Below are 26,357 nucleotides of genomic sequence, written 5' to 3' on the forward strand. Positions count from 1 at the left end.
AAATTTGAAGTTGAAAGATCATTTAAAAAAAAAAATAGAAAACCATTTTTAAGATCAATTTTCAAATTATTTTTAACATCAATATTTAAATATGAAAATAAAACAGAATTAATTTATTTAATTTTATGGTATATTTTCAAGAGTTTTTAAAACCTTTTTACATGGTAATCAGTAAATAATATTATAAATATTTTATTTTTAAACCAAGAAAAAAAAAATTCTTATATATTTTTAGTTTTTTAAAGAGTTTTGTTTACTTGAATTTTGAGTAAAAAATATATATTTTTTAAATCTATAAAATAAATCCCTCTCAAAATAATTCCCTAATAAGTGTTTTTCATCCATGTGGTATCCATGTCACAAAATCATAGTTGGTAACTAGAATATATTTTTTTAAATGGTTAAAACCATAATTCCCATCATAGACTTTAAAATTGAAAAATGAAAGTTAACCTTAAATGCATAGTCACCAACTATGGCTTTAAATATATATTTAAAACTATATTCATCGACTATCGTTTTATATTTAAAAAAATTCAAAATCATGGTTACTTGTGAAACAATGCTAATTTGTTTAACAAAAACACCTAAGAAGGGATGAATTGGGTTTTTCAAAACTTTTTTGAAAATGACTCTTAACAAATGATAATAAAGTAAAGAAAATGAAAAGATAAGGTTAGAGAGAAAGTAAACACAGATTTTATAGTGGTTCAACCAATTCCCTCTACGTCCACTCTCCTCAAGCTCCTTTTAAGTGAGGGTTCCACTAGTTTGAAACAACTAAGCTTCCAAGTCTTTACAATTAGATTTTAGACTCCAATAGGCACTACAACTTTTCTTTGGAGTATATCCTCAACTTGAGGCACTACCACTCAATTCCTTACTTCAATAAATGTGAATAGAAAATAACATAACCTAGCTTAATTGATGGACAAATACAAGAAAGTTAGGATGAACAACAAAGGTGTACTAAGATGATTTACAAATGAGAGTTTAATGCACTAAAAGAGAAATGAGAGCTTTGAATGTGAGAAATAGGTTGGTAAAGAGTTTAAAGTAGCTCTTCCCAATCTAATAAATGAAGTGAAACTCTCAATTTATAGGTCTCTAACCTCGGACACCTAATTGGCTTGTCTTGGTCGAGACTTGGTTGACTGGTTAACTAGTTGTTGGGCATGAAATGCTTGGCATGTGGCCATTGGGAGCTTGATTGAACCTTGACTAAGAAAGAGGTGTCTTCGACCAAGAAAGGCTACTAGATGAGAGAGAAAATTTCAATGCCCCCTTAACTGGACCTAGATTGAGAAAGGGTAACCAATCAACTTGTTCTCTAATCGGTTGAGTTGGTTAAGCTACCCCTTGATCCGTTGGCCAATTTTTTCTTGAAAGCCTATATTTTTTAGTTTTAATTCTTTCTACTACTTAGGTAATAACTATAAGTACTTGTATAACACCTAATTGAGAGAATTTTGCCCAAGGTTTTGAATTAAAACTCAAGTTTATAAAAATATGGCCTTTAAGGCTTAAAGCATAGTATGTAAATCATGCATGGATGAATTTAAAACCCTAAGTGAACATCTTATATAACATTCCTAAGCTTGAAACACCTTCATGCATACTTGGTCTTGCACTTCTTTAATCTTTTGATGATTATCTTAAGCTTTTTTTATCCTATCTTGATTTTCCAATTTAATGTCTTAAATAACACCTAAAAATCATCTTGATTTAAACTTATTAGTGAATTAACCATGATTTGTTATCATTAAAACTTACTCAGGAGACCCTTGGGCTAACAATTTTATTTTTATTTATTTATTTTTATTTATGATGACAAACCTTGGTTATTTAGGGGGGAATGAAATCTCCCCCTCTAACCATACATATACAAAAAAATCAAGAAATTTAATAACTTAAGAAAATTGAACAACTTGATGAAGAATGTTATCAAGGAAGTTGGCAAACAAAATGTGGTACAAATAGTTATGGATAATGGGTCAGTATTCGTGAAGGGATGGAAGTTGTTAATGAAGAAATACAATCTTTAATGGACTTCGTGTGCAACACATTGCATCGACTTAATGTTCGAAGACATCGGTAAAAGGTGTAGTGTTGCAGATGTAATTACAACGGCTCGAAAAATAACCAACTTCATCTATAACCATAGTTGGTTGCTTGCGTCGATAAAGAAGGTGTGTGGTGGAGACATAGTTCGCCTTGGAGCAACAAGATTTGCAACCAATTATATTACCCTCGACAATCTTTTGAAAAAGAAGGTGAACTTGAAGAAAATGCTTATTAGTGATGAATGAGCACAACACAAGTTAAGTCACACATTAATTGGCAAAGAGGTTGAAAAACTTATGTTTGACCATGCGTATTGGGAGAGAGTGAAAAACTAGTGTCAATCTATGAGACACTATACACGGTTCTTCGCATTGTCGATTCAGAAGTTGTTCCTACAATACCATTTGTGTACGAATTGATTCGAGTTATGAAAGAGAACCTCATTCGACTTAATGCTAAAGAATGAGTGTTAGAAATAATTGTAGATCATTGGGATAGAACTCTTAAACATCCTCTTCATGCAATAGGTAACTAAGTATTATCCATTTTCGAAAGTTATTGGTATTTAATATGTTTCTTTCATAACATTCTAATTTTACATTTCTACTTTACTATTATAGCATTCTTTCTTAATCCAAGGTTTCAATATAAACGTGGAGTTGGTACTGATCCTGATGTACTTCAAGTTGTTCATGAAGTCTTTGCGAAATTAGATTTGACAGCAAAAGGTCTTAGTCAATTTGGAAATGAGATAAATTATTAGAGTTATAATATAAATTAAATAATTGAATTTCATTTACTCAATTTTTGACTTTCAATTATTTAATATGTAACTTATACTATTCCGAGATGCAAAGAAAGGATTCGATGATCAAGCAGCAATTGCTTCGAGGTTAGAAATGGTTCCCGGTGAGTATTATTTGTGAATTAATAATACATTTCATTAGCATATTCTTGTAGCTTTCCAATATAAGTATTGATATCATTTATTTGGTTGTAGTTGAATGGTGGTTCATATATGGAAACCACACTCCTACATTAAGAAGGTTGGCTATCAAGGTTTTATCGCAAATTGCATCATCTTCAACATGTGAGAGAAATTGGAGCGCGTTTGCCTTAATTCATAGAAAACAAAGAAATCAGCTTGCTTACCCGAGGCTCCAACGATTAGTTTTCTGTTATTGTAACATGAAACTAAAGTTCCGTGATATGGAGGCAAAAAATGACAAAGTTGCGAAGAAAGATTACCTCAATTTACTTGACATTACAACTGAGGTTGGTGAAGAAGAAGATAACCAATTGTTTCCATGGGTTAGACCTCTTCATTTAGATGATGAAGACGGAAATCCCGACCCACGAATTGCTGCACATGTCTGAGAAGCAGGTGTTGATATTGAACGGGTGTTATCTGAAAAAGTTTATACTGATAGTTTCAGACAAGTTACACGAGATTCATTTCTACAAGGAACTTTTTAGTTGGTAATCACTTCTTGGCCTTTTTTTGACTCCACGAGTATTGAACATGGTAGCAGACCTAATGCTACTAGTTCTTCCGCTTTCGGCTATGATGGTTCAAGAGGAGAAGAAACCAATTATGGTAGTGACCCTAGAAATGATGAAGGGGATGTTAGACAACAACAACAAAGTGGACAACCATTAACATTTACTTGTGAAGATGATTTCACACATTGTACTCAAGATGAAGACCACGACTTTAGAAGAGTTGGTCCAAGTATTGGAGCCATTGGAAAGCCATATGGAGAAAGCCAACGAAGGATGACGCTATACAATGAGGACTCATTGTCAGCCAGTTTTGAGTCAATGAGTATAGAGACTCAATTCAATGACTCGTCAAATAAAGCCAACATTTATGCCCCTTATGCAATGAGTTAGATCAACCTCCTCCAAATCTTTCAAGTTCCACCAATGAAGAGTATGAAAGGTATAACTATCCTTCTTCCACACAAATGTCATACTATCTTTCATATCAAATGCAACAACAAGGATTTCAAATAAGCACATGGGAAAACCCTGGATTTCCCATCCATGGACAGGTTGTGAGTAGGACTCAAGAAATTTATGCATGCATGTTCATACTTACAATCAATATTATCGAAACTCCATGTCTTGATATGAATATTGTCTTCAACAAGATGAGCTCCCTTCATCTAATAATATGATGGAACCACATTGATCTTCATTTTGATATTAAGAACTATAGTAATGTCATATGTATTATGTTTATGTATATTGTTTTCATTTAATAAAATTAAATATTTCTTAACTCAATTCTAATATTCTAAGTGTACAATTCCAAAATTCATATTTTCTATTCTTAAAATCCAAGTATTGAATTTACCAATATATCTTTATTTACCGATATTTTTTTACTTGACCATATTTATGTTAATTACATTTATAAAATAATTTTAACATATTCTTGCTTATTTTATCATTCTTTGGAGTTTTCCAAGCATTCCCATCAATTTTGAATAATTTTCGTCTCACCAATATTTATGTAAAAATATCCATAAATATTTCTCCAATATTTCTAATATATTCATAAAATCCAAATACCAATATATCCGTGTTTACAAATCTTTCAAACATTAGGTAGGAGAACCCTTAGACTAACATCACTAACTATGGTTTTATAACAAAAAAAAATATATATATAAAAGAAAAACATTCTCGTGAATGTCCAAATAATTGAGATATATTAGTTTGAAAATTATTTTGATTCAACATGTAATTCATGGATTTTTATTTTAAAATATATTATTTTTGGTCAAAACTCTGATTACTTTTTGAACTTTCATCAATTTTCAATACTTGATTAAACCATAAATTATAGTTTTATAATCCCTTGTTAGCATAATTTCTTTTTCCTGACTTTTCATTCCCAAATATTCTTTTTTATAAAGAAAAATGTTTTGACTTGATAATAATAATAATAATAATAATAATAATAATAATAATAATAATAAATGTTAGTAGAATTGAAGACCTTCAGGTACAGCTGAGGCGGCTCCATGATTTGATGGGAGATTAGAGAATTTCCTTGGCTGCCAACAACCAGAATACACAAGAAGTCGCCTTAGCTGTACCTGAAGGTTCTTCAATTCTGTGATATATATATATATTTCTGAGGTATTACCCCATTGATGGGGATGTTTAGCAATCATCATCATCACTATTATTGTGCTGTAGCATTATCAAGATGCATATCTACCAAAGACACCTGGATACGAAATGGGATTGATCTAAAGAGCAGGTACATCAGGTGGATAATCCTGGGGGTATCTTCTGATGGTTTCTCTCAGTAATTTCTCCTGCTCACAAAGATTGGATGGGGGAGCATCATACACATCCGTGAAAATCTCTGCAATTGGAGGCTTCTCAACTCTTTCTGCTACTTGAATTGCATCTAGGACCTGCACCAAACCACAACTTAATTCAAACATAATCCTAATGCTTAAGGAAATGAATTTCTTTAACTAAAGCTGATAAATCATTTGGAAGACGCGATCAGCATCATCGACATGAGGTTAAAAAACCTAAAGTTTTTATGTTTATTCAAATGCTTAAGTTATTAGGTAATGAGTCGGGTCAACACTTTGACAGTTGCTTGCGAAAAACCCTATTGTAAGTTGTTACCTCCTTCCTCACATTGCTTCTCAGCTCTGATTCAGCCTCACCACTCCACCAGTCATTACTTTCAATCCATCTTCTGAGTCTACTTACAGGATCTCTCGCCATTCTCCACAATTCAATCTCACTGACCGGGCGATATTTGGAGGAATCATCTGATGTGGAGTGGTGTCCTGCTCGATATGTGAGGGCCTGTCAAGAATTTCAAAATGTGAAGCATCGTAGTTTGTTTTTATGGTTCTCAGATGGTTGAAATGTATTGATTTTTGACAGAATAGATTCCCAGTTCACCTCAATTAAGATGGGCCTATGTTCAGTGATTGCCATTTTGCGTGCAGCATGAACAGCAGTGTACATAGCAAGAGCATCGTTGCCATCTACGCGGATGCTCCTAACTCCATATCCCCGTCCTCTAACAACAACACCATCACCTACAAAGGAATATAAAGAACATATACACAAAAATATTTTAGATTTTAAGAGTATTGGAATGGGAAATAACAAAATAGAAGAACATGTAAGAAGGGGGAAAAATACTTCGAAACTGGTCTGAGACAGGGGTACTGATGGCCCACCCATTGTTCCGACAGATAAAAATAACTGGGGCCTCCATAACCGCAGCAAAATTTAAAGCAGCATGGAAGTCTCCCTAACATTATTTGATGTATTAGAAAGTGATTAACCAAAAGTAACTCATTCTGACTAAATGGTATTTGGACGAGTAAAGGAAATCAAGCATTCAATAGGAAAAAAAAAAAAATCTCTGGAATGGAGTCACTACCCAAAAATGATAGGGCCAAAAATAAAATGAAAAAGTCTACTAAAGTAATCCTATAAAAACAAATGGGAAAAGACTAGGCACCTAGAAAGAAAAAAAATTTATCCATTTCAAATGCCATTAAATCAAAGTGGAATGATTTGATTTACATTTAGCGTCCAAATGCCCCTAATATTTGGTATTATGAAGTTAATACTAACAAGATTGGCATATTTACCGTGCTTGAGCCTCCATCTCCAAAATAAGTGACTGTGCATGCATCTTTCCCATCCATCTTCAAAGAATATGCAGCACCAACAGCCTGGGGAATTTGTGTCCTGGGAGAAAACAGTTAAAGATTATTGTGGCTGCATTCTCATGATATTTAGCAAAGGCTTGGAAAAGTTCAACATGAAAAAGGACTGACATAGGAAAGGTTTATAGTGTAATAACTTACGCAACTGTTGATGACACAGTGACATAATTGTGCTTGTTAGACCCGTAATGGATGGGCATCTGTCTGCCTTTCCCATAATCAGCTTTGTTTCCAAAACACTGGTTTGCAAATTCTTGCAGGGTGAAACCTCGCCATAGAAGAACTCCTGGCTCCCTATACTGCAGCATATCAGATGTTCCCATTTAATGCCATTCTCAACACTATTCATTCACAATCATCAAACAGGGATTTATAAATATGAGAATCAACATCTAGATGAGTGTGAGGAGTCTTGGCAACAGACTAGACTTGGGTTGGATTGGACCACAAGGGCACTATTCATATTTGTTCAACTAAGAATATATATTTGGATATAAGCGTTTTAGTCATATATCAGACAACAGTATATATTATCAATCTGGTTAATTTGCAGAGGCATGCTGGATTGATTTGTATGGGAGCTGTATAAAATTCATGAACACAAATATTTAAAATTTGATACAAATAATAGTGGATGATCTTTTATGTATAAGCCTGTAAACCTGAGGGAAGATGACATCATCAATGGAGAGTGCTGCCGCTGAAGCAACATTGATGGCCTCTTCTCCGATGGAGGTGACGTAGAAGGAAATTCTTCCTTGCCTTTGTGCTTCATAGAAGATAGTGTCCATCACTTGAAGTGTGAGCATGGTAGCATACATTTTTACAGCAACTTCCTTGCTAACCTGATCAAATTAATAAGTCATGAGGGTCTTCCAAGCCCGATTCATAATTTGCAAAAAAAGAAGGAATTTTGGGAATAAGAAATAGGGAAGACCTGTACAAAGTTGGACATATTTGGCTGACCATTGTCATCAAGGACCCGGTAGCAGTGTGCCCGCTCCATAGGGGATTCAGGTATGAATCTCATTTCAGAGGTGAATGCCACCTTTCCTCCCGGAAAATCCAAGAGCTGCCATAGTGAAGATCCATTAAGCTCAAATAAAAGAACACAAACATGCACAGAGAGTCTAAAAATGTCCTCATATATCACCATCAATCAACATCCAATACACATAAGCTAGCCCAAATCAGTTGAAACCACCCAGTTTAAGGCTTGTTTGTGAGTTCAGGTTAGACTTTGCTGTCCAACATTTTCCTTTTTATGAAAAAAAACACCATGTTGGCTCATGGAAAATCAATTAAATGCTGGTTCACAAACATATTCATGCTCCTTTTGATTCTGAGAAACAGGAAAAATCACCAGAATGGGGAAACTGAAACCCTTTATATTCAGCTGTTCCCAGTTCATGAATATACTAATTAATCAACTCAACCAAACCCTTTGCAAGTTAAACAACTGAAAATAATATGCAAAATCTCTAATTCCTCAGCAAAAGAACTTAGTGCGGAAAAGTCCAATTACAGTAACCAAGCAAGAAAAAAAAAAGAACAATTGGAATCCAAGAATTTCTCCACCAATTAACAATTGCTAAAAAATCCAATTCCAACCCCAGGTACCCCTCCTCAGTCCTCACGAGTTATCAAAGAACAAAGAGCAATAAAAACGAGCGAGTTCTCACAACACGATGAAACAGTACAACAACTTGAGAATTCTGAAAATGTGTTAAACTCCATATATTCCAGACTACGCATGCACCAAACCCACTGGAATCATAAGCCAAAAACACCTTAAAAACACTCTTTTGCCCACTCAAAAATACCTGATTGCCTTCAGCATCACAAAGAGAATCCACATGTTTTTCAGCTTTGGTGGATTCGAAACGACGAGTTGCGAATTGGGTTGCCGCATTAACCAAAACTGCATCTGGGTTTCTGCAAGTTGGAGCCAGTGGAGCCATGGAGGATGGGCAACCATGATGAAACCAACCACTCCAAAAACTGTTTTTTCCAAGACCCACAACACAAATCTTCGATTTGAGACATTGGAGAATACGTTTTGATTTTCCGAGAGGGAGAGCCATGGAATCAAGAAGGCAGATACAGATATTGATGATGGCAGAGACGGACAATTCAGCTATCTAATCACCTTGTTAGTATCTTAATGCATATCCGTTCAGTCTGGCCAGTCGAAGCGTGGGTGGCCCAGTTCTTAGGAAAAACCGAAAAAGTATGGGAACATTGGGAAGGCGTTTTTATTAAAACGCACCGTTTTGGGCATAGGGAAACAAGAACAGACAAATGCTGCTGACTAGGCGCTCTCTCTATGCGGGTATATAAATTTGCATCAACGGCAGGAGGGGCGAGTATTCGTTTAAGGTGTTGCCAAGGAGATAGCGACGCACGTGGACGCCGGTCTCTGCCGTTTTGTTTTACTTGATAATAATAATAATAATAATAAGGAAAATTCTACGTTATCTCTGGAGGTATCATACCTAAAAAAAAAATTCGTCTCAAACCGAGTACCTGTCTTTCCCCCCTATTTTCCTCTCTTCTCCGTGCTCATCCCCCAGTTATCTTTGTATCTTTATATTTTTTAAGCCTCTCCTCTTCTATATGATCTGTGCATTTCAGGTGTTTTTGAAAGATTAAAAAGTGTTATATTTTTGTTATTTTCGGTGTGTTATTGGTGTTTTCTGGTGGCTAGTCGAGTGCTAAATTCTTATTATAGGAGTGACATCTTTCTGACTTCTCTCCTTTGTATCCCCTCTGTTGTTCATATTTCATTTTCATATTTTGGGTGTTTTCGTGTTTTCGAGTAAAGAGTGCGATATTCAGGGGTGTGATATTCTCGTTCCCCTCTTCTCTCCATATCCCTAATTTTCTTCATATTTCATATTTGGTTTAAGAATTGTAGGCTCTACGAGACTTTTGAGGACATCGATTTATCGTTGCTTAGATCTAAGATACCAACAATATAGTATCTTGGTAAATACTACCCAATAACTAATGTTATGATTCATCGTAAGTCTTATTTAATATGTGATTTACATATTAGTGCACTCATCAAAATTATCTCGATGATCAAGATAAGTCTTCCCTTTAATTAGAAGGTAGTGTACTATAATTTCTAATGGATTATTCAAATTCATGAACTAATTGTGAATTACTTATCATTTTGTGAAGAACCAATGACTTGGATTTTATGTGCAACCCCTAATAGACCTAAGTCATGTACAATGAAAGTGATAAAGTTGTGAATGCTCAGATAATCAATTAATGCAAATAAGATTTTAGGGAATGCTCAGATAATCAATTAATGCAAATAAAATTTTAAGGAACCGAAATCATAAGTGAATAAATTTATTAATGAAACTAAAATATGTTATATCATATCATGTTTTCTAAAGGTTTATCCTAACAAAAAGCTTATGGAAAAGTTCCACCACACAACTTGTCTTAAAATCATGTCTTATAAATACAATTTTAATTCGTAGTCGTAAGTCTATTTTCAAAACATGATTTCAGTGTATTATTTTTGAAGTTGTCTTTTCAAGACAAGGTTTCAATGTATTATAATGAAATTGTGTGTTCAAGACATGACTTTTTTTTTTCCTACTTTTTGTCTAATATATATTTTAGTGTAAATTAATTTATTTCTTTTTCATTTATTTAGTTTTTATTGTTTTTTTCTATATTTTCCAGTGCTTTTTTTTTTAAATAATTTTTTTTATAACTATATATATATATATATATATGGTGTACAAAAGTAGCATGAATGTGAGGAATATTGAGTGGAAAATTTATTACGAATGTTTATACATATTCTTATATAATGAGAGAAAAAAATAATAATGAGATATAGGGTTTTTGTAATAAGAAATTGAAATTATCAATCAATATTGTGAGTTTAATTATTATTATTTCTAATTACGTATTGGCTTAATATATTAGGATATTGGGAGAAGAGAATTTCAAATTGATGACTCTAAAAAACTTAAGATATATATATTTCTCTTCCAACTTGTTTTTTTTTAAATAAATTTATTAATTAACTTACTATTATTATTTCCTCAAAGTCATTTTTTTTGTTTTTATTATTATTATTATTATTATTATTATTATTATTATTGATTTTAATGTTTTTTTTTAGTGAAGTCTTTGATATTTTATAATTTGAAATACATTAAAATTGTATTTTAAGTTAAGACTTCATCAAAATGCACTAAAATCATGTCTTCATGACTTTAACAAGATATAACAAAATCTATATGATGGCTTATTAGCACAAAGTATCATAGATTTGGAAATATTTTTGAAAATGGTATTTAAAAAAGAAAAAAAAGATGTGAACTTTTGGATGCAAGCTGATTTGTAAAAAAATATATTTGATTAAAAGACTCAAAATACTTTTAAAATTGGAAAAATGATCTCCCTTCATCATTCTTTAAAAAACTAACCCATTTTGGACATTTTGGCCCTTCTTTGTTTGAGCATAAATGTATTACCCCCTAATTACTAATTCATTTCTCTTCCATTTTTGATAACTAGTTCTCTCTCTCTCTCTAAATTTACACTCACTCAAGGGATAAAAATCACTCTCTTTCTCTCTAAGTTTACACTTTCTCAAGGGACAAAAATCAATTGCAAGAGTTCTCTCATCTTTCTTTCTTCTTTAAGATCATTACATTCTCCACTTTTGTCATAACATTTTTATAGAGTTTTTTGCTAGAGATTTTTGTTAGGGATTTTTGCATTTATTTTTAGTTGGGATTTTTTTTTTCATTTTTTTTTTTGCTAGGGTTTGTAATTTTTATTTTGGATTTTTTGTCCTTTTTTTGTTATAATTTTTTATTTTTATTTTTAGTTTCATTTAAAATTTGATGATGTTTTTTGCTTCTTCTTCTTCTTCTCTCTCTTTTTTTATTTTATTTTATTTTTTATTTTTATGATTTGAGTTTTTTATTATTATATTTTGTTGGAGATTTTTGTTTTTGTTTTTGTTTTTGTTTCTTGTTGGGATTTTAGTTGGAGTTTTTTGTCATTGCTTCTTATTAGGTTTTTTAGCGGTTGGGCTTTATTGAATTTTGAAAATACAATCAACTAGATGAGCATTTTAATTAAGATATTGTGGACCCCGCATTTCGGCTCATGCGCTTTCACTCGATGACGTGCTCGATTTTTATTTTGAAAAAAATGATTTTTTTTTTATTTATTAAGAAAATGATTTAGAGTCGCCACTTATTTTTGTTTTATTTTTAAAGGGTAAACAAAATAAGAAAAAAAAACCTAAGTGTGACTCCTTATTTTGGAAAATGTGGTATATGAAAAACCAGATCGGGTTCGGGGGTCAGATTACTTATCGGGAAGGTATGGTAAAGACCGTAACACCCCTCTAAGTCCCTAAAGTTGGGTCTCTACTAACAAAATGAAGCTGACATGATAATCAATAGGAAAATAAATGGATACTCAAATCGATCATGCACATATGAGAATCAAAACATGCATAGAGAATGAACAGAATGGGAGTGGATGTGTACCTGGAACACGAACGAGCGATGCGCTATCATAAAAATAGAGTCGACGTACAATAAAGAGTACAAAACATATCACATTCATTACTAAACAAAAATTAAGCTGTTCGAAGGAAAATTGAAATTTATTTGAGAATTGGAGTCTTAGAGATTATTTAAAAATCGAATTTTTAAGAATTATTTGAAAATCGGATTTTTAGAAATTAAATGTAAGAACGCGAGTTTTAGAAATTAAATTTGCAAGAGATGAGAATTTTGAAAATTATTTAGGAATTAGAGTTTTGAAGAATTAAATTTAAAACATTGGAGTTTTTGGAAGATTACATTTAAAATATTGGAGTTTTTGGAAGATTGAATTTAAGGTTTGAAGTTTCGTAAACTAAATTTAAAAATCGAATGTTACGAGATTATTTTGAAAAGGGTGCGTGTATATATATATATATATATATATATTCTTAAATAAAATAATAAATAAATAAGTAAATAAATAAATAAAAATAAATGAATGAATTTGAAAATTTGGGATTTTAGAAGAATTACTTGATAACCGAATTTTCAAGAAATGAAATTTTTAATATGAAAAAGTGGAATTAAGAAGATGGCACGTGAAAGAGAGAAAAAAAAAAACTAACAACAAATCACTTTGAGGCCACTGGACCCATGCCACTAATGAAATAAAAAAAATTCATGTCTTTAACTTTTCACCAATTATTTAAACAATTTCATGCCAAACTAATAATAAATCACCTTGAGGCCACTTGACTCATGCCACTAAAAAGAAACTCATGCCTTTGGCTTTTCCAGAATTGTGGAATTTTTGGAATGTTTAAATTAAAATTTTGAATTTTGGAAAATTAAATTTAAGGTTTGAGTTTTAGAAAATTATTTCAAGAATTGAGTTTTGAAGAATTAAATTTAAAACATTGGAGTTTTTGGAAGATTACATTTAAAATATTGAAGTTTTTGGAAGATTGAATTTAAGGTTTGAAGTTTCGTAAACTAAATTTAAAAATCGAATTTTACGAGATTATTTTGAAAATGGTGCGTATATATATATATATTCTTAAATAAAATAATAAATAAAAATAAATAAATAAAATAAATGAATTTGAAAATTTGGGATTTTAGAAGAATTACTTGATAACCGAATTTTCAAGAAATGAAAAATTTAACATGAAAAAGTAGAATTAAGAAAATGGCACGTGTAAGAAAGAAAAAAAAACTAACTAACAACAAATCACTTTGAGGCCACTGGACCCATGCCACTAATGAAATAAAGAATTCATGTCTTTGACTTTTCATTCACCAATTGTTTAAACAATTTCGTGCCTGCCATGCAAGGAAGCTGCCTCTGCTCCCAACTCCAGCTACCTCCGTTATGGTCCACTACAATGTTACTTCTCACAGCTCCTTCGAAAAGAACTGTTCTTGAGGAATGATACCAAAATGAGACCTTAGATCATTGAGGAAAAATGGAGAAATTCGGCATTGGCAAGCAGAAATGGGTTTCACGATGAGGGTGAACGAAAATGTGCTTGGCGGTGGCTAAGAATGGGATGGGTTTGGATGGATGAGAGTTTAGAGAGAGAAATGGGTATGAGGGATGTGAGTGGAAGTGAGGGTGGTATGTGTAGGGACCCCTCCCCCTGATGACACGTGGCACACATCTCTATTCAGAGCAATTCCATTCAGATTCCCCCAAGAGGACACGTGGCGCACTCCCCTATCCGGACTCCCTCAATGAGAAACACACGGCACTCGCGAATATCACACTCGGACGATAGCATATCCTATCCGGATATGTTGTCCGAATCATTGACTAGAGTGAGCACGCCTTGCTACGTCATTCCGACAGCCTGACACAGCCCACGTTCCGCCGCCTGCAGAGCGAAGGGACAGGAATGATGGCAGGTCGCCTCTCACGATCTCTGACAGCCGCCCTTAGGGTGATGATGGTCGTGCCACCATCTAGAGGCATCATGACGAGCCAAAAAGTCTACCCACCATTAAGGAGGGAGGCAGAGCTTCTGACACTATATAAAAGAGCCTTCACACAAGGAGGAAGGTAAGCTTGCTATCTCTGAGAAAAAGGCCGATAACTTAATCTCTCTAGCCATGGCTAACAAAACCATCAGAGGGTGTGTTCGGACACCTTGTCTGGACATCTTTTGCAGGGACGACTGAACTAGAACTCAATTTTGGTTGAAAGCGTGCGTCCATTTGGCAGCTACGTGGATCATTGGGACGCAAGGCCTCAACATTGGCGCCGTCTGTGGGAACTTCGCTGATTCAGTCGCCGGTAAAGATATCCACACCTTCCAGAAGCCGCTCATTTGCTAGGGGAGAGGAAGATTATTCTGAATGGCGCTAAGCCATTGAGAGAAGACACTTGACAAGCGAGTGACAAATGCAAACTCTCCTCCAAGAGACAGCAAGATTGAGAGAAGAAAACGCTGTGTTGCGCATCCAGGCTTCATCGACGGGGCCTCCTCGTCGTCAGCATTCAAGAGGCCAGGTAGCAAACTCAAGGCCTGACCCAGAGTCAATATACCCTGGGACAGCAGGAGCCATCCCTAGAACATGCAATGTTAGGCCACAAGAGCGACACACGCCCATGCATCAAGCTCCTCAGGAGGAAAGCTCAAACTCTACTCGTCTCTCAGCAAAGAGACAACGCGACAAAAGACCCCAATTGTCAGACGCGATGCGCGCGAGGCTAGGCCCACAGGAACCTGGTAGGCCAAGGCCGCCAATAGCCACAACCTAGGGAGCACACCCTGACCCTCTGGTCACCCCTATGGTACAGAACGTTCCCCCGCACCAAGCGGTACGACAAGTTGGGAGAAACCTCCCAAACGAGCCACACACTGGCTCCATCAGCAAAAGGCTGGACGACATGCTCTCCACGCCTTTTTACTACCATATTATTCATTACAACCCCCCAAGGGGATTTCTCGTGCCTAAATTTTCCACGTACGATGGATCCAGCGACCCCTTCGACCATATCATGCATTATCGACAGCTCATGACTCTCGATATAGGCAACGACGCGTTACTATGCAAAGTTTTCCTCGCCAGCCTACAAGGACAGGCTCTCTCATGGTTTCACCGCCTACCCCCTAACTTTGTTGATAATTTTAGGGACCTGTCGGAAGCTTTTATGGGACAATACTTATGCTCCGCTCGACATAAGTAGAACATCAGCACTATGCAAAACATAAAAATGCAGGAGAACGAATCCTTGAGGGAGTTCGTGAAGCGGTTTGGTTAGGCCGTACTACAGGTAGAGGCTTACAGCATGGATGTTATCCTGCAGATCTTCAAGCAAAGCATCTGGCCCAGGCACCCTATTCTTCGAATCACTCACTAAGAAGCCTCCTACGATGATGGACGATTTGTTCCCGCATGCGAGCAAATACTCAATGCTCGAAGATGATGTGCGCGCAGCCACCCAGCAAATCCTGGTTGCCGGACAGACATCCAGAAGTGGTGCGGAAAGAAGTGCCAAACTTCCGGACCAACCAAGGTCGTCCGAGCGAAAGCAGGAAGGACAAAGTCGCCCGGAACTGCCGCCCCTCACACCCCTTTCCATATCCTATGAGAAGTTTCTCCCTATGATCCAAGATATGTCCGACTTCAGGTGGCCTGGACCCCTCAGAACGGACCCATCCAAAAGAGATCATAGTAAAAAATGCGCCTACCATAAGGAGCATGGTCACACAATGAAGACGTGCAGGAGTCTCCATTATTTGGTTGAAAAGCTCATAAAGGCGGGACATTTGAAGCAATACCTCCGCTCAGATGCCAGAGGTAGAGACGCTTCCCGAAATCACAACTCTGGAACCCCCAAGGTTCCAGCCGCCCCTAAAGTCATTATAAACTATATCAACAAAGGCCCATTGGACGAGGAATACGACTCCAAACGAAAGAAACAAAGGCTATTATAGGCAGCATCGGTGCGTGAGCGCGTCAACTCCATCCGACCTGGGATAACTGGGAGGGGGGGGCTCGCCCCATAGATGGGACAATCATTTTCCCACCAGTAGACCCCACACGGATATTGCAACCGCACTGCGATGCCCTCATCCTGTCCCTAAAGATGGGAGACTTCGACGTGAGACGCATCCTAGTTAACCCGGGTAGCTCAGCCGATCTTGTGCAAGCATCGGTAATTTGCCACATGGGACGCAATCTCACAGGCCTCGAAAACCCTAGGTGAATCTTGTCCGGATTCAACGGAGTGGCAACCACTTCCTTGGGAGATATTGTACTGTCGGTCCAAGCTGACCCAGTCACTCTCAACATGCAATTTTCGGTGGTACAAGATTTATCACCCTTCAATGTCATCTTGGGACGCACATGGTTGCACTACATGAAAGCCATCCCCTCTACGTATCATCAAATGGTAAGCTTTCTTACCGAGGATGGGCAAATCGACCTATACGATAGCCAGTTAGCCGCTCACCAGTGCTACCAGATAGCACGAGAAGTAGGAACCAGTCAGGAGGATAAACCCCTCCCTGAGTCCACCCAAGCGCTGGACCAATAGGAATTACTGAGTCAAGCAGACAAAGATCCCCCGGCAGCGGATCCCTTGCGGACAATCCAAATTTCGAAAGAAGGTACTCATCTTACATATATTAGTTCTCTCTTGATGCTAGAAGAGACCCGAAACATTCAAGACGCTCTCCGATAAAGCCATGACGTTTTCACATGGGCGCATTCTGATATGAAGGGAATTCACCCCTCCATCGTCTCTCATAAGCTTAACGTCTTACCAACAGCAAGGCCCGTCAGACAGAGGGTTAGACGTTTTCACCCGAACAGGCAAAAGATTATCAGGGAAGAGATTGACAAGTTGTTGGAAACCGGATTCATTAGAGAAGTGAGTATCTGGATTGGTTGGCAAATGTGGTGGTGGTACCCAAAAAGGAAGGCAAATGGCGGGTGTGCGTCGATTACACCAACCTCAATAATGCATGCCCAAAAAATAGTTTCCCTCTGCCACGGATAGACCAAATTGTGGACTCCACTACTGGGCAAGAGATGCTCTCCTTCTTGGACGCCTTCTCCGGATACCACCAAATCCCCATGTCCCCGGCCGACGAAGAAAAGACAACCTTCATAACTCCACACAGTCTTTATTGCTACAAAGTCATGTCGTTCGGACTCAAGAACGCTGGCGCCACTTATCAGAAACTGATGACGAAGATCTTCAAACCTCTGGTCGGCGGCTCAATGGAGATATATATTGACGATATCGTGGTTAAAAGCAAAACCCGATAAGAACATACCCTCCACTTACAAGAAGTCTTCCACCTCTTAAGGCAGTATGACATGAAGTTGAATCCTTCTAAATGCGTCTTTGGCGTAAGTGCTGACAAATTCTTGGGATATATGGTCAGCCAAAGGGGGATAGAGGTTAGCCCAGATCAAGTTAAGGCAGTCATGGAAACACCACCCCCCAGAAGCCAAAAGGAATTACAGCGCCTCACAGGCAAACTCGTCGCGCTAGGACGCTTTATAGCCCGCTTCACTGATGAACTGCGACCTTTCTTCTTGGCAATACGAAAAGCTGGAGCGAGTGCATGGATAGACAACTGTCAGAGCGCTTTCGAAAAAATTAAACGTTGCCTCATGCAACCGCCCATTCTAAGCAGCCCCTTCCCTGGAGAAAAATTGTATATGTACCTGTCTGTATCAGAGTGGGCAATTAACGTTGTTCTATTCCGCTGTCCCTCGCGCAAGGAACAAAAACCTATTTACTACGTCAGCAGAGCGTTGGCGGACGTAAAAAACAAAGTACTCAAAGATGGAGCTAATAGTCTTGGCTCTTCGAAGTGCCACCTAGAAGCTTCGCCCTTACTTCCAAGCCGGTGGTCGTGCTGACTGACCAACCCCTTCGCAACATCTTGCACAAGCCGGATATAACAGGAATAATGCTTCAATGGGCCATAGAGTTGAGCGAATATGGAATCGAGTTCCAACCCAGGTTGTCCATGAAAGGCCAAGTGATGGCTGATTTCGTGCTGGAATACTCCCGAAGACCTACCCAGCGCAAGGAATCGAGCAGAGAGGAGTGGTGGACTTTGCGGGTTGATGGAGCCTCCCGGTCATCAGGATCCGGAGTAGGGCTCCTATTACAATCCCTAACAGGGGAACATTTGGAGCAAGCTATCCGACTGGGATTCCCCGCCTCTAACAATGAAGCGGAGTATGAGGTCATCCTATCCGGGTTGGACCTCGCTTTGGCTCTATCCGTCCCCAGGCTCCGAATTTATAGTGATTCCCAACTTGTGGTAAGACACGTCCAGAAAGAATACGAAGCTAAGGATGAGTGCATGACGCGATACCTGACTAAAGTGAGAGACACCTTACAACGCTTCACCGAATGGACGATCAAAAAAATTAAGCGGACTGAAAATGGACGTGCTGACGCCCTGGCAGGCATCGCTGCTTCCCTCTCCATCAAAGAAGCCATATTATTGCCTATACATGTGCAGACCAACCTTTCCATCGCGGAAGCCTCCACTTGCAATACTATTGAGGCAAGCCAAGCAGACGGCCAAGAGTGGGCGAAAGACATAATAAGGTATCTCCGGACAGGCACTCTGCTCGAAGAACCCAAGCAGGCGCACAAGACCCGGATACAGGTCGCTCGTTTCACCCTGATCGGGGGGCACTTGTACAAACGGTCCTTTACAGGCCCCTATCTCATATGCCTAAACCACTTAGAGGCCATGTATGTATTAGCCGAATTGCATGAGAGGGTATGTGGGAACCATTCCGGAGGTCAATCTCTGGCGCACAGGGCCCATTCGCAAGGGTATTATTGGCCCACGATGAAAAAGGATGCGGCAACCTATGTAAAAAAATGTGACAAGTGTCAAAGGCATGCCCCTATACTACATGTGCCGTCGGAGACGTTGAAACCAATTTCAGGCTCCTGGCCCTTCGCGCAATGGGGCATGGACATAGTAGGACCCCTACCAACCGCAGCTGCCTAGAAAAAATTTATGCTCATCGCCACGGATTACTTCAGTAAATGGGTGGAAGCTGAAGCATACGTTAGTATCAAAGACAAAGATGTCACCAAGTTTGTATGGAAGAACATCATCTGCTGCTTTGGAATCCCCCAAACCATTATAGCTGACAACGGTCCACAGTTTGATAGCAGCACTTTCGGAATTTCTATTCGAAACTAAACATCCGGAATTCATACTCCACACCGCGCTATCTTCAAAGCAATGGGCAAGCAGAAGCCACAAACAAGACCCTAATAACTGCCTTAAATAAGAGGCTCGAGCAAGCCAAAGGGAAGTGGGTCGAGGAGCTACCCGACGTCCTGTGGGCTTATCGAACCACACCCGGGCGTCCGATAGGAAACACTCCCTTCGCCCTCGCATACGGTATGGACGCAGTCATTCCTACAGAAATAGGGCTACCCACTACCCGGACTGAGGTAGGACAGCAGGATGATGCGAATGAAGAATTAGGAAAAAATTTGGACTGGGCGAATGAAATAAGAGAAACCGCATCCATTCGGATGGTCGACTATCAACAAAGGGCAACCGCTCACTACAATCGCAAGGCAAGACCCATGAGCTTCAAAAGTGGAACGCTGGTCCTTAGGAAGGTTTTCGAAAACACTACTGAGACAGGAGCAGGAAAGTTTCAAGCCAATTGGGAAGACCCCTACATAGTGTCCAAGACAAGTGAAAGTGGAGTCTATCATCTACAGAAGCTAGACGGAACCCCATTGCTCTGACCATGGAATGTATCCAATCTAAAGCAGTATTACCAATGAAAGAAAGATAGAAGAACAATGTGAATGAATATGTTCTATTAATAATTGTGATATTGTATACAAAAAAGTTCTCCGAACTACTAATACAGGGAGAAATAACAGTAAAAGTTACAAAAGAAAAGCTCTCATTGGGAAGGCTTGCGGCGCAACTTTTCCTCCTCACCCGGGGGAATCGAAGGAACGTCTCGTTTGATACCATGCTTCTTCATGCAGCAACGGTAGCCAAAGAAATACATCTTGTCTACCTGCTTTTGATATTTCGTCTCGAGTTTCTCCCTTTGCGCGGCAAACTCAGCCTCCAACTCTTCTTTTTGGGCTGATAAACGCAACTGCAAGTTCTCTTTCTGTTTTTTCTCAATTGATACCTCTGTCCAGAGTTGTCTCACTTCCCCCCTCAGCTGGGCCGCCTCGTCCTCCGCTTCGTGCAGGTGGGCTTCTATAGCTTCCTCTCGTCTCTTTGCCTCTCCTAGCTCTACCCGGAGAGCCTCGTTGTCGTCCTGGGACCTCTTCAAAGCTTCGACACTCTCTTTAGAGGCTCTCCGGGCAGCGGATAAGTTGGCTTCGACCTGCTCCAATCTCGAGCGCAATTCCTCTTCACCACTCATGCGCTAGGATACCAAGGCCTTCATGTAATCAAAAACCCGCAACAGGTCTGAAAAAAGATCACATTGTTGAATCATGTCGCGAATACCGCTCACCAACTGCAGAAAAACCCACAACAACAAGTTCAATTACCAGCCGTGTGAAAGACACACCAGTATGGAAAGAAAAATCAAGGGGAATAAGTTATACCATTTTCGCCACTTCAAACATTCTCGCTGAAGGCAGAGCAACATCTGAAGCGGGAGGAATCTATTTCAACATCTCTCTCAACTCCGCATAGCTGAAAGGGCTAGCGGAGGTGCAAGCCACATCATCAACTGGACTCCCCCCCTGACGAGGCGCTATAGTGTGACTCCTCCCCTGGATCCGGGCCCCCATCATTCACGGCCAGATGGATCTCTTCTGGCGAACCCTCATGCGGGACCAGCACCGGGTCGATTAGGTTCTCATCTGCTATCTCTGTCTCAGACCCCTCCAGATGACCCTCCTAGGCGGATGAGCAGCTGACCTCGATGGTTTCCAGAAGACGAACCTGAAGCCGTCCGCTGATGCCGGACTTTAAATCGCGGGCCGGACGAGACCTCCCCGCAGTCGGCCCCCTCACCGGTACAAGTGCAAGGGAACTTGGCTCACAATGGGGCAAACCCTGCCTTTCAACCCCCGTTTCTTCCGTCGGAGGGGCCGTGGGAGGCAACGTCTCAGGGCAAGAGGCCCCGACTACACCCGAGTCCAGAGGAGGAGAGCCGGACTAATCCACTGAGGTTCCTTTCGCAGCCAGAAAAGCTAGTCGTTCAATCGCTGGAATTGAAGGCCCCGATCCGTTTTGACCAGGGATAAGTTCAGAATCGCTTGAAACAGAGGGCGAGCTGGAGGGGGCTGGAGATCTTATTACTATTCCCTTTGTGGGAACTTTCTTCTTCTTTCCCGCTGAGGCGCCAGCGGGAGGAAAGCGAGCGGGGCGTTTATCACCAGGGGCCCTCCGCAAAGTTCCCTCTTTCCTTCTTTCCTCCCATTCGTTGAGAAGTGCTTGGCGTGCCTAGGCGTCTGCCTTACGCGCCTCCGTGTAGAATGAGAGATTTTTGACAACGAAATGCTCCCCAAGCACTATCTTTTTTGGCAACTTCCTAGGGAGAATATTAATGATGTACGCCTTGGGCTTCCGGACAATGGCCAGCAAGTTTCGCGCAGTAAGCAGCGTCTGATGATGCCTCTCACTCGCCGCAATCTCAAATAACTTGTTCAAGCGGTCGAAGGATGCTTTTTTCACCCACTTGACTATGCGACCCCTTTTGTCCGTACCTGCATTATCACCAACCAAAGATGTTAGCCATCTGACAACCCCAAAATAAGAAGAACAACAGACGAACGCCGAACAAACCCCACAAGCTGCCTTACTCGGAAGCACCAGCGAACGGTTTGGGCAAACTAGTAGCCCAACCCAGACACCCAGGACTAATACATGCCCATTGGCTCCTGCCTTCGTTGAATCCGGAAGATGAGTGACCAGTTGGAGGGAAGGCAGGTGGGCAGCCAGGCTGAAAAGGTCAGTTTTCCCCTTCTTGATGGAGTAGATGAAAAGGACTTCCAATAGTGAAAGGTCCAGGTTGAACAACATACTCAGAATGCTGCACCCCATCAGCACCCGGACTATGTTCAGATGAATGTAGGCCGGAGGGATCTGGGTGAAGTGAAGAAATTCTTTGAACAACGACGGGAGAGGGAACCGGAGCCCAGCATTAAATTGCTTCTTGGTGAAGTAGATGGCATTGTCCGCAGATTTCTCAATGGACACGGCCTCTCTGTCCACAAGCTGAACGGACACGCCATTCGGGATGCAGAAGCTTTCATAGAACTCCCTCATGTTCAGTTTATCCACAGATTTTTCCGCATGGACCTCTCCAGACGCATCTTTGTCGCTCTGCCCAGCCGCGCTAGACGAAGCAGCATCCTTTTTCGCAGACATTTTTTAAAGTGAGGTTGAAACGGAACCTGCATGACAGAATGCCAACAGTAAAAAACAAGGACCCAACCCCACAACCCTAACAGCAAAAACGCCCAGAAAACCTAACATAACCAGCATCCCCATCCTAACCCTTGATTCTACCCCAAAGAATGATCGGCAACCCACAAAAGGTGCAGGAGGCAACAGAAACCCTAACGCACCCAAAACGCAACCAGAATCCCCCGAAAAAGCCCTAAAAATCGATACCGACCCCCAGTCGCAAGTAATTTGCCCAACAAGCTAGAAACAGCCGCAAAACAAACACAATGAGACGAAGGCAGGAATAGAGAATGTACCAAGAGAAAACTGGCCAAATGGAGATGAAGTTCGCGATGCAGTCATCGTCACGGCACAAGTATTGCTGGCAGAAACCCTAGAACTTCACTTGTAGACGAAGATACGTAGAATGCTGAAGAGAAAGCACTCCTAGCAGAAAATGCAGAAGAAAAAAATGCAAGAGTAGGGGCATCATAAATGCTCAGATCCGTTTGCTATTTAAAGAGAGACAGCCCCTCGGTATTCTAACCGCTCAGTCGCGCCAATATTGAAAAGACACGCTGCCTAGGAATTCCTAGAGACGGCGGCTCATCATAAATGCTCTTTTTCTTCTTCGCCTCCGCGTACCACGTGGCCCAATGAGCGAAAAAAAGTAACCTCAATTTCAAAAACAATCATTTTTAACCCGCCCATTTTGCCCAGGCAAAATCGGCATGTTAAAAAGAGGGCATTGTAGGGACCCCTCCTCCTAATGACACGTGGCACACATCTCTATTCGGAGCAATTCCATTCGGATTCCCCCAAGAGGACACATGGCGCGCTCCCCTATCCGGACTCCCTCAATGAGAAGCACATGGCACTCGCGAATATCACACTCGGACGATAGCATATCCTATCCGGATATGTTGTCCGGATCATTGACTAAAGTGAGCACGCCTTGCTACGTCATTCTGATAACCTGACACAGCCCACGTTCAACTGCCTGCAGAGCGAAGGGACAGGAGTGATGATAGGTCGCCTCTCAAGATCTCTGACAGCCGCCCATAGGGTGATGATGGCCCTACCACCACCTAGAGGCATCATGACGAGTCAAAAAGTCTACCCACCATTAAAGAGGGAGGCAGAACTTCTGACACTATATAAAAGAGCCTTTACACAAGGAAAAAGGTAAGCTTGCTATCTTTGAGAAAAAGACCGATAACTTAATCTCTCTAGCCATGACTAACAAAACCATCGGAGGGTGTGTCCGGACACCCTGTCCGGACATCTTTTGTAAGGACGACTGAACCATAACTCAATCTTGGTTGAAAGCGTGCGTCCATTTGGCAGCTACGTGGATCATTGGGACGCAAGGCCTCAACAGTATGTGCATGGGAAATGAGAACGGGTTTGCATGGGAATGGGAATGGGCTTGCATGGATGAGAGTTTAGAGAGAGAAATGGGTATGAGGGATGGGAGTGGAAATGAGCTGAAGGAGGTGACTGTGATGTGGTGAACCGATTTTGTGTGTATGAAGAATAAGAACCAGTGTGCATGAAAATGGTAGGAAGGTGTACGCATGGAGTTAGCGGGGGCGTGAGTGAAAGGCGTATGGGGATATAGTGAGTGCATGGAATCAATGATATGAAGTGAGGTGGGTTAGCGGGAAATGGGTATGGAAGAGGTAGTCATATTTGCATGGCTCCCATGCACATGGGTGGATGAATTTGGGATGCTAGCAGGAGCATTGGGGGGAGCTCGGGAGGAGGCCATATATGGCGTACTAGAGATGAGGCAAAGGGCAATGGATCTGATATGAACCAGAGCAAAAAGGATGCACCCATGATTCTATGGAACCTGGTGGCAGCTCCATTTATAAACCGACGTGTCACAAACCGGTTTCTTCAAGTTCCCATATTGCAGTGCAGTGTTCAACTGTTCCTCTAGCAAGGCGGTAAAGATGGTAACTTCAGAAGAGAGCAGAGACATTATATAGGCTTTAAAAACTAGTCTAGAACCAGTCCTCATTGCGTGCAGTGGCTACCACTCTGGTAGAACGCGGCAAATGGCTCCCTCAGCGACCTATCACATGAGGGTTCACATGTACTTCCATCAGTAGGGGTTCTATTAGCATAGATAACCTCAGATGTGTATATCCAGGAGTGGGACCCACGTCTGGTATGATGAATGAGCCTACTGGGGAGCTTTTCTGTACAGCTTTACAGAAAGCAAGAAGACATTCTCGTATTCCCTCTAATTAGCTTTCATTTCCGCAGTAAGAACCTCGAGGCTCACAATACCAGATTGTCAGCAAAGAGAGCCCTACCCCTTCAGGTAGGGATGAGGAAACTGACACGCACCATGGATAAGGTACCAAGAACAGGGGAAGATGGCCAAAACAGAGTACAAATGGTAGAAATGAAAAGAAATCATACAAGCCATGTTTCATATGGTTATTAACGGGCCTTGAGGAGGATGAGTGAAGTCAAACGAGTATTAAAAAAAACTGGGACATTATTATAGATATCTCAAGAAGAAACTGATCAGAGCTAAATCAAAATAAAACTCAACATCTAGTAGAAAAGAGAAAAGAAGCATATTAGTTGAAACGCATGTGAAATCCATAATAATCATACCTGAAGATGTTCTTCTCCTGCAATGTCAGCAAGAAATCAGCAGACCATCCCTTCTCTTCAACACACCTCTGGTTTTTCTATAAAAAAAAATCTCTCCAAAAAAACGTCTGCCTCCCCCTCCTCCCTCTGCCAAAGGAAAAAAAATTTTGCTCCTTCTCTCCCCCCTCTCTGTACCTGTCTTCTGCAGCAAGCCATTACCCGCTCCACTGTGCACCATTCCACCAGTGCGTCATCCTCACTCACCACCATGGGCGAGCCATGCTCCTGGCCACCTATCCATGCAACCTCCTCATGGCAGAAAAGGGGTCCCCTTCATCTCAAAAATGAATGGAAAAGAAACCTCCCCGGGTGATCCAAGACAAATGGAAAAAACCATTGGTCTTTTAAGGGGTTTACAGATATGTAAATAAAATAAAATAAAAAACTTAACTTTATTTAAGTTCTTTTTAAATGAAATTTAACCATACGAGGGTTATTATAATCAAGTTCTCTGTAAATTAAATGGAAAATTAACCTCAATTAAATTCCTTATAAATAAAATTTAATTATTGTATAATTCAAATTATCATTATGATTGAAAATTTAACCTTATTTAGGTTTCCGTGAATGAATACCTTTAATGAGAAATTAATCTTAGTTTCAAAAAGTGAGCTAAAAAATAAATGTATTATAAAGAAATTGTGGGAAGGTGACACAAACAAAGTAAAAAGGGGTAATAGAGTTCAAAAAATAAAATAAAATTATTTCTCAACAAAATTAAAAGAATAGACTATCTTTACAATTTCATAGTCATTTGGTGTTGTGCATCAAAATCACCTTAGTCAATTGTATATATGTCTGTCTATAAACAAGTTGACATATCTCTTTCCTTAAGGAAAGAGAGAAGAGAAGAAAAAGATAAAAGTCCTGTTAATATACATGACATCCCTTTCTTCAATAAATCCAACCCCTATCCAAGAACACTCCTTACTGCCCCTGCAAAACCAGATCAGTCATCCGCATCTCAGCAC

The 26,357-nt window shown here is 39.7% G+C and overlaps 1 protein-coding gene across 1 annotated transcript; it reads right to left on the minus strand.

Annotated features, from left to right (window-relative positions):
• Nucleotides 1-5,237: 5,237 nt before the first annotated feature.
• Nucleotides 5,238-9,007, minus strand: LOC100258429 (2-oxoisovalerate dehydrogenase subunit alpha 2, mitochondrial). The gene is made up of 9 exons (XM_002265130.4): nt 8,612-9,007; nt 7,726-7,860; nt 7,451-7,633; nt 6,930-7,087; nt 6,711-6,810; nt 6,253-6,364; nt 6,007-6,146; nt 5,722-5,907; nt 5,238-5,498 (listed from the first exon to the last, which is right to left on the minus strand). The coding sequence occupies exons 1-9, from the start codon at nt 8,870-8,872 to the stop codon at nt 5,328-5,330; spliced, it is 1,446 nt and encodes a 481-aa protein (XP_002265166.1). The 5' UTR covers nt 8,873-9,007; the 3' UTR covers nt 5,238-5,327.
• Nucleotides 9,008-26,357: the final 17,350 nt, after the last annotated feature.

The sequence above is a fragment of the Vitis vinifera genome, chromosome 4 (genome assembly GCF_030704535.1).
Source record: "Vitis vinifera cultivar Pinot Noir 40024 chromosome 4, ASM3070453v1".
Taxonomy (NCBI): domain Eukaryota; kingdom Viridiplantae; phylum Streptophyta; class Magnoliopsida; order Vitales; family Vitaceae; genus Vitis; species Vitis vinifera.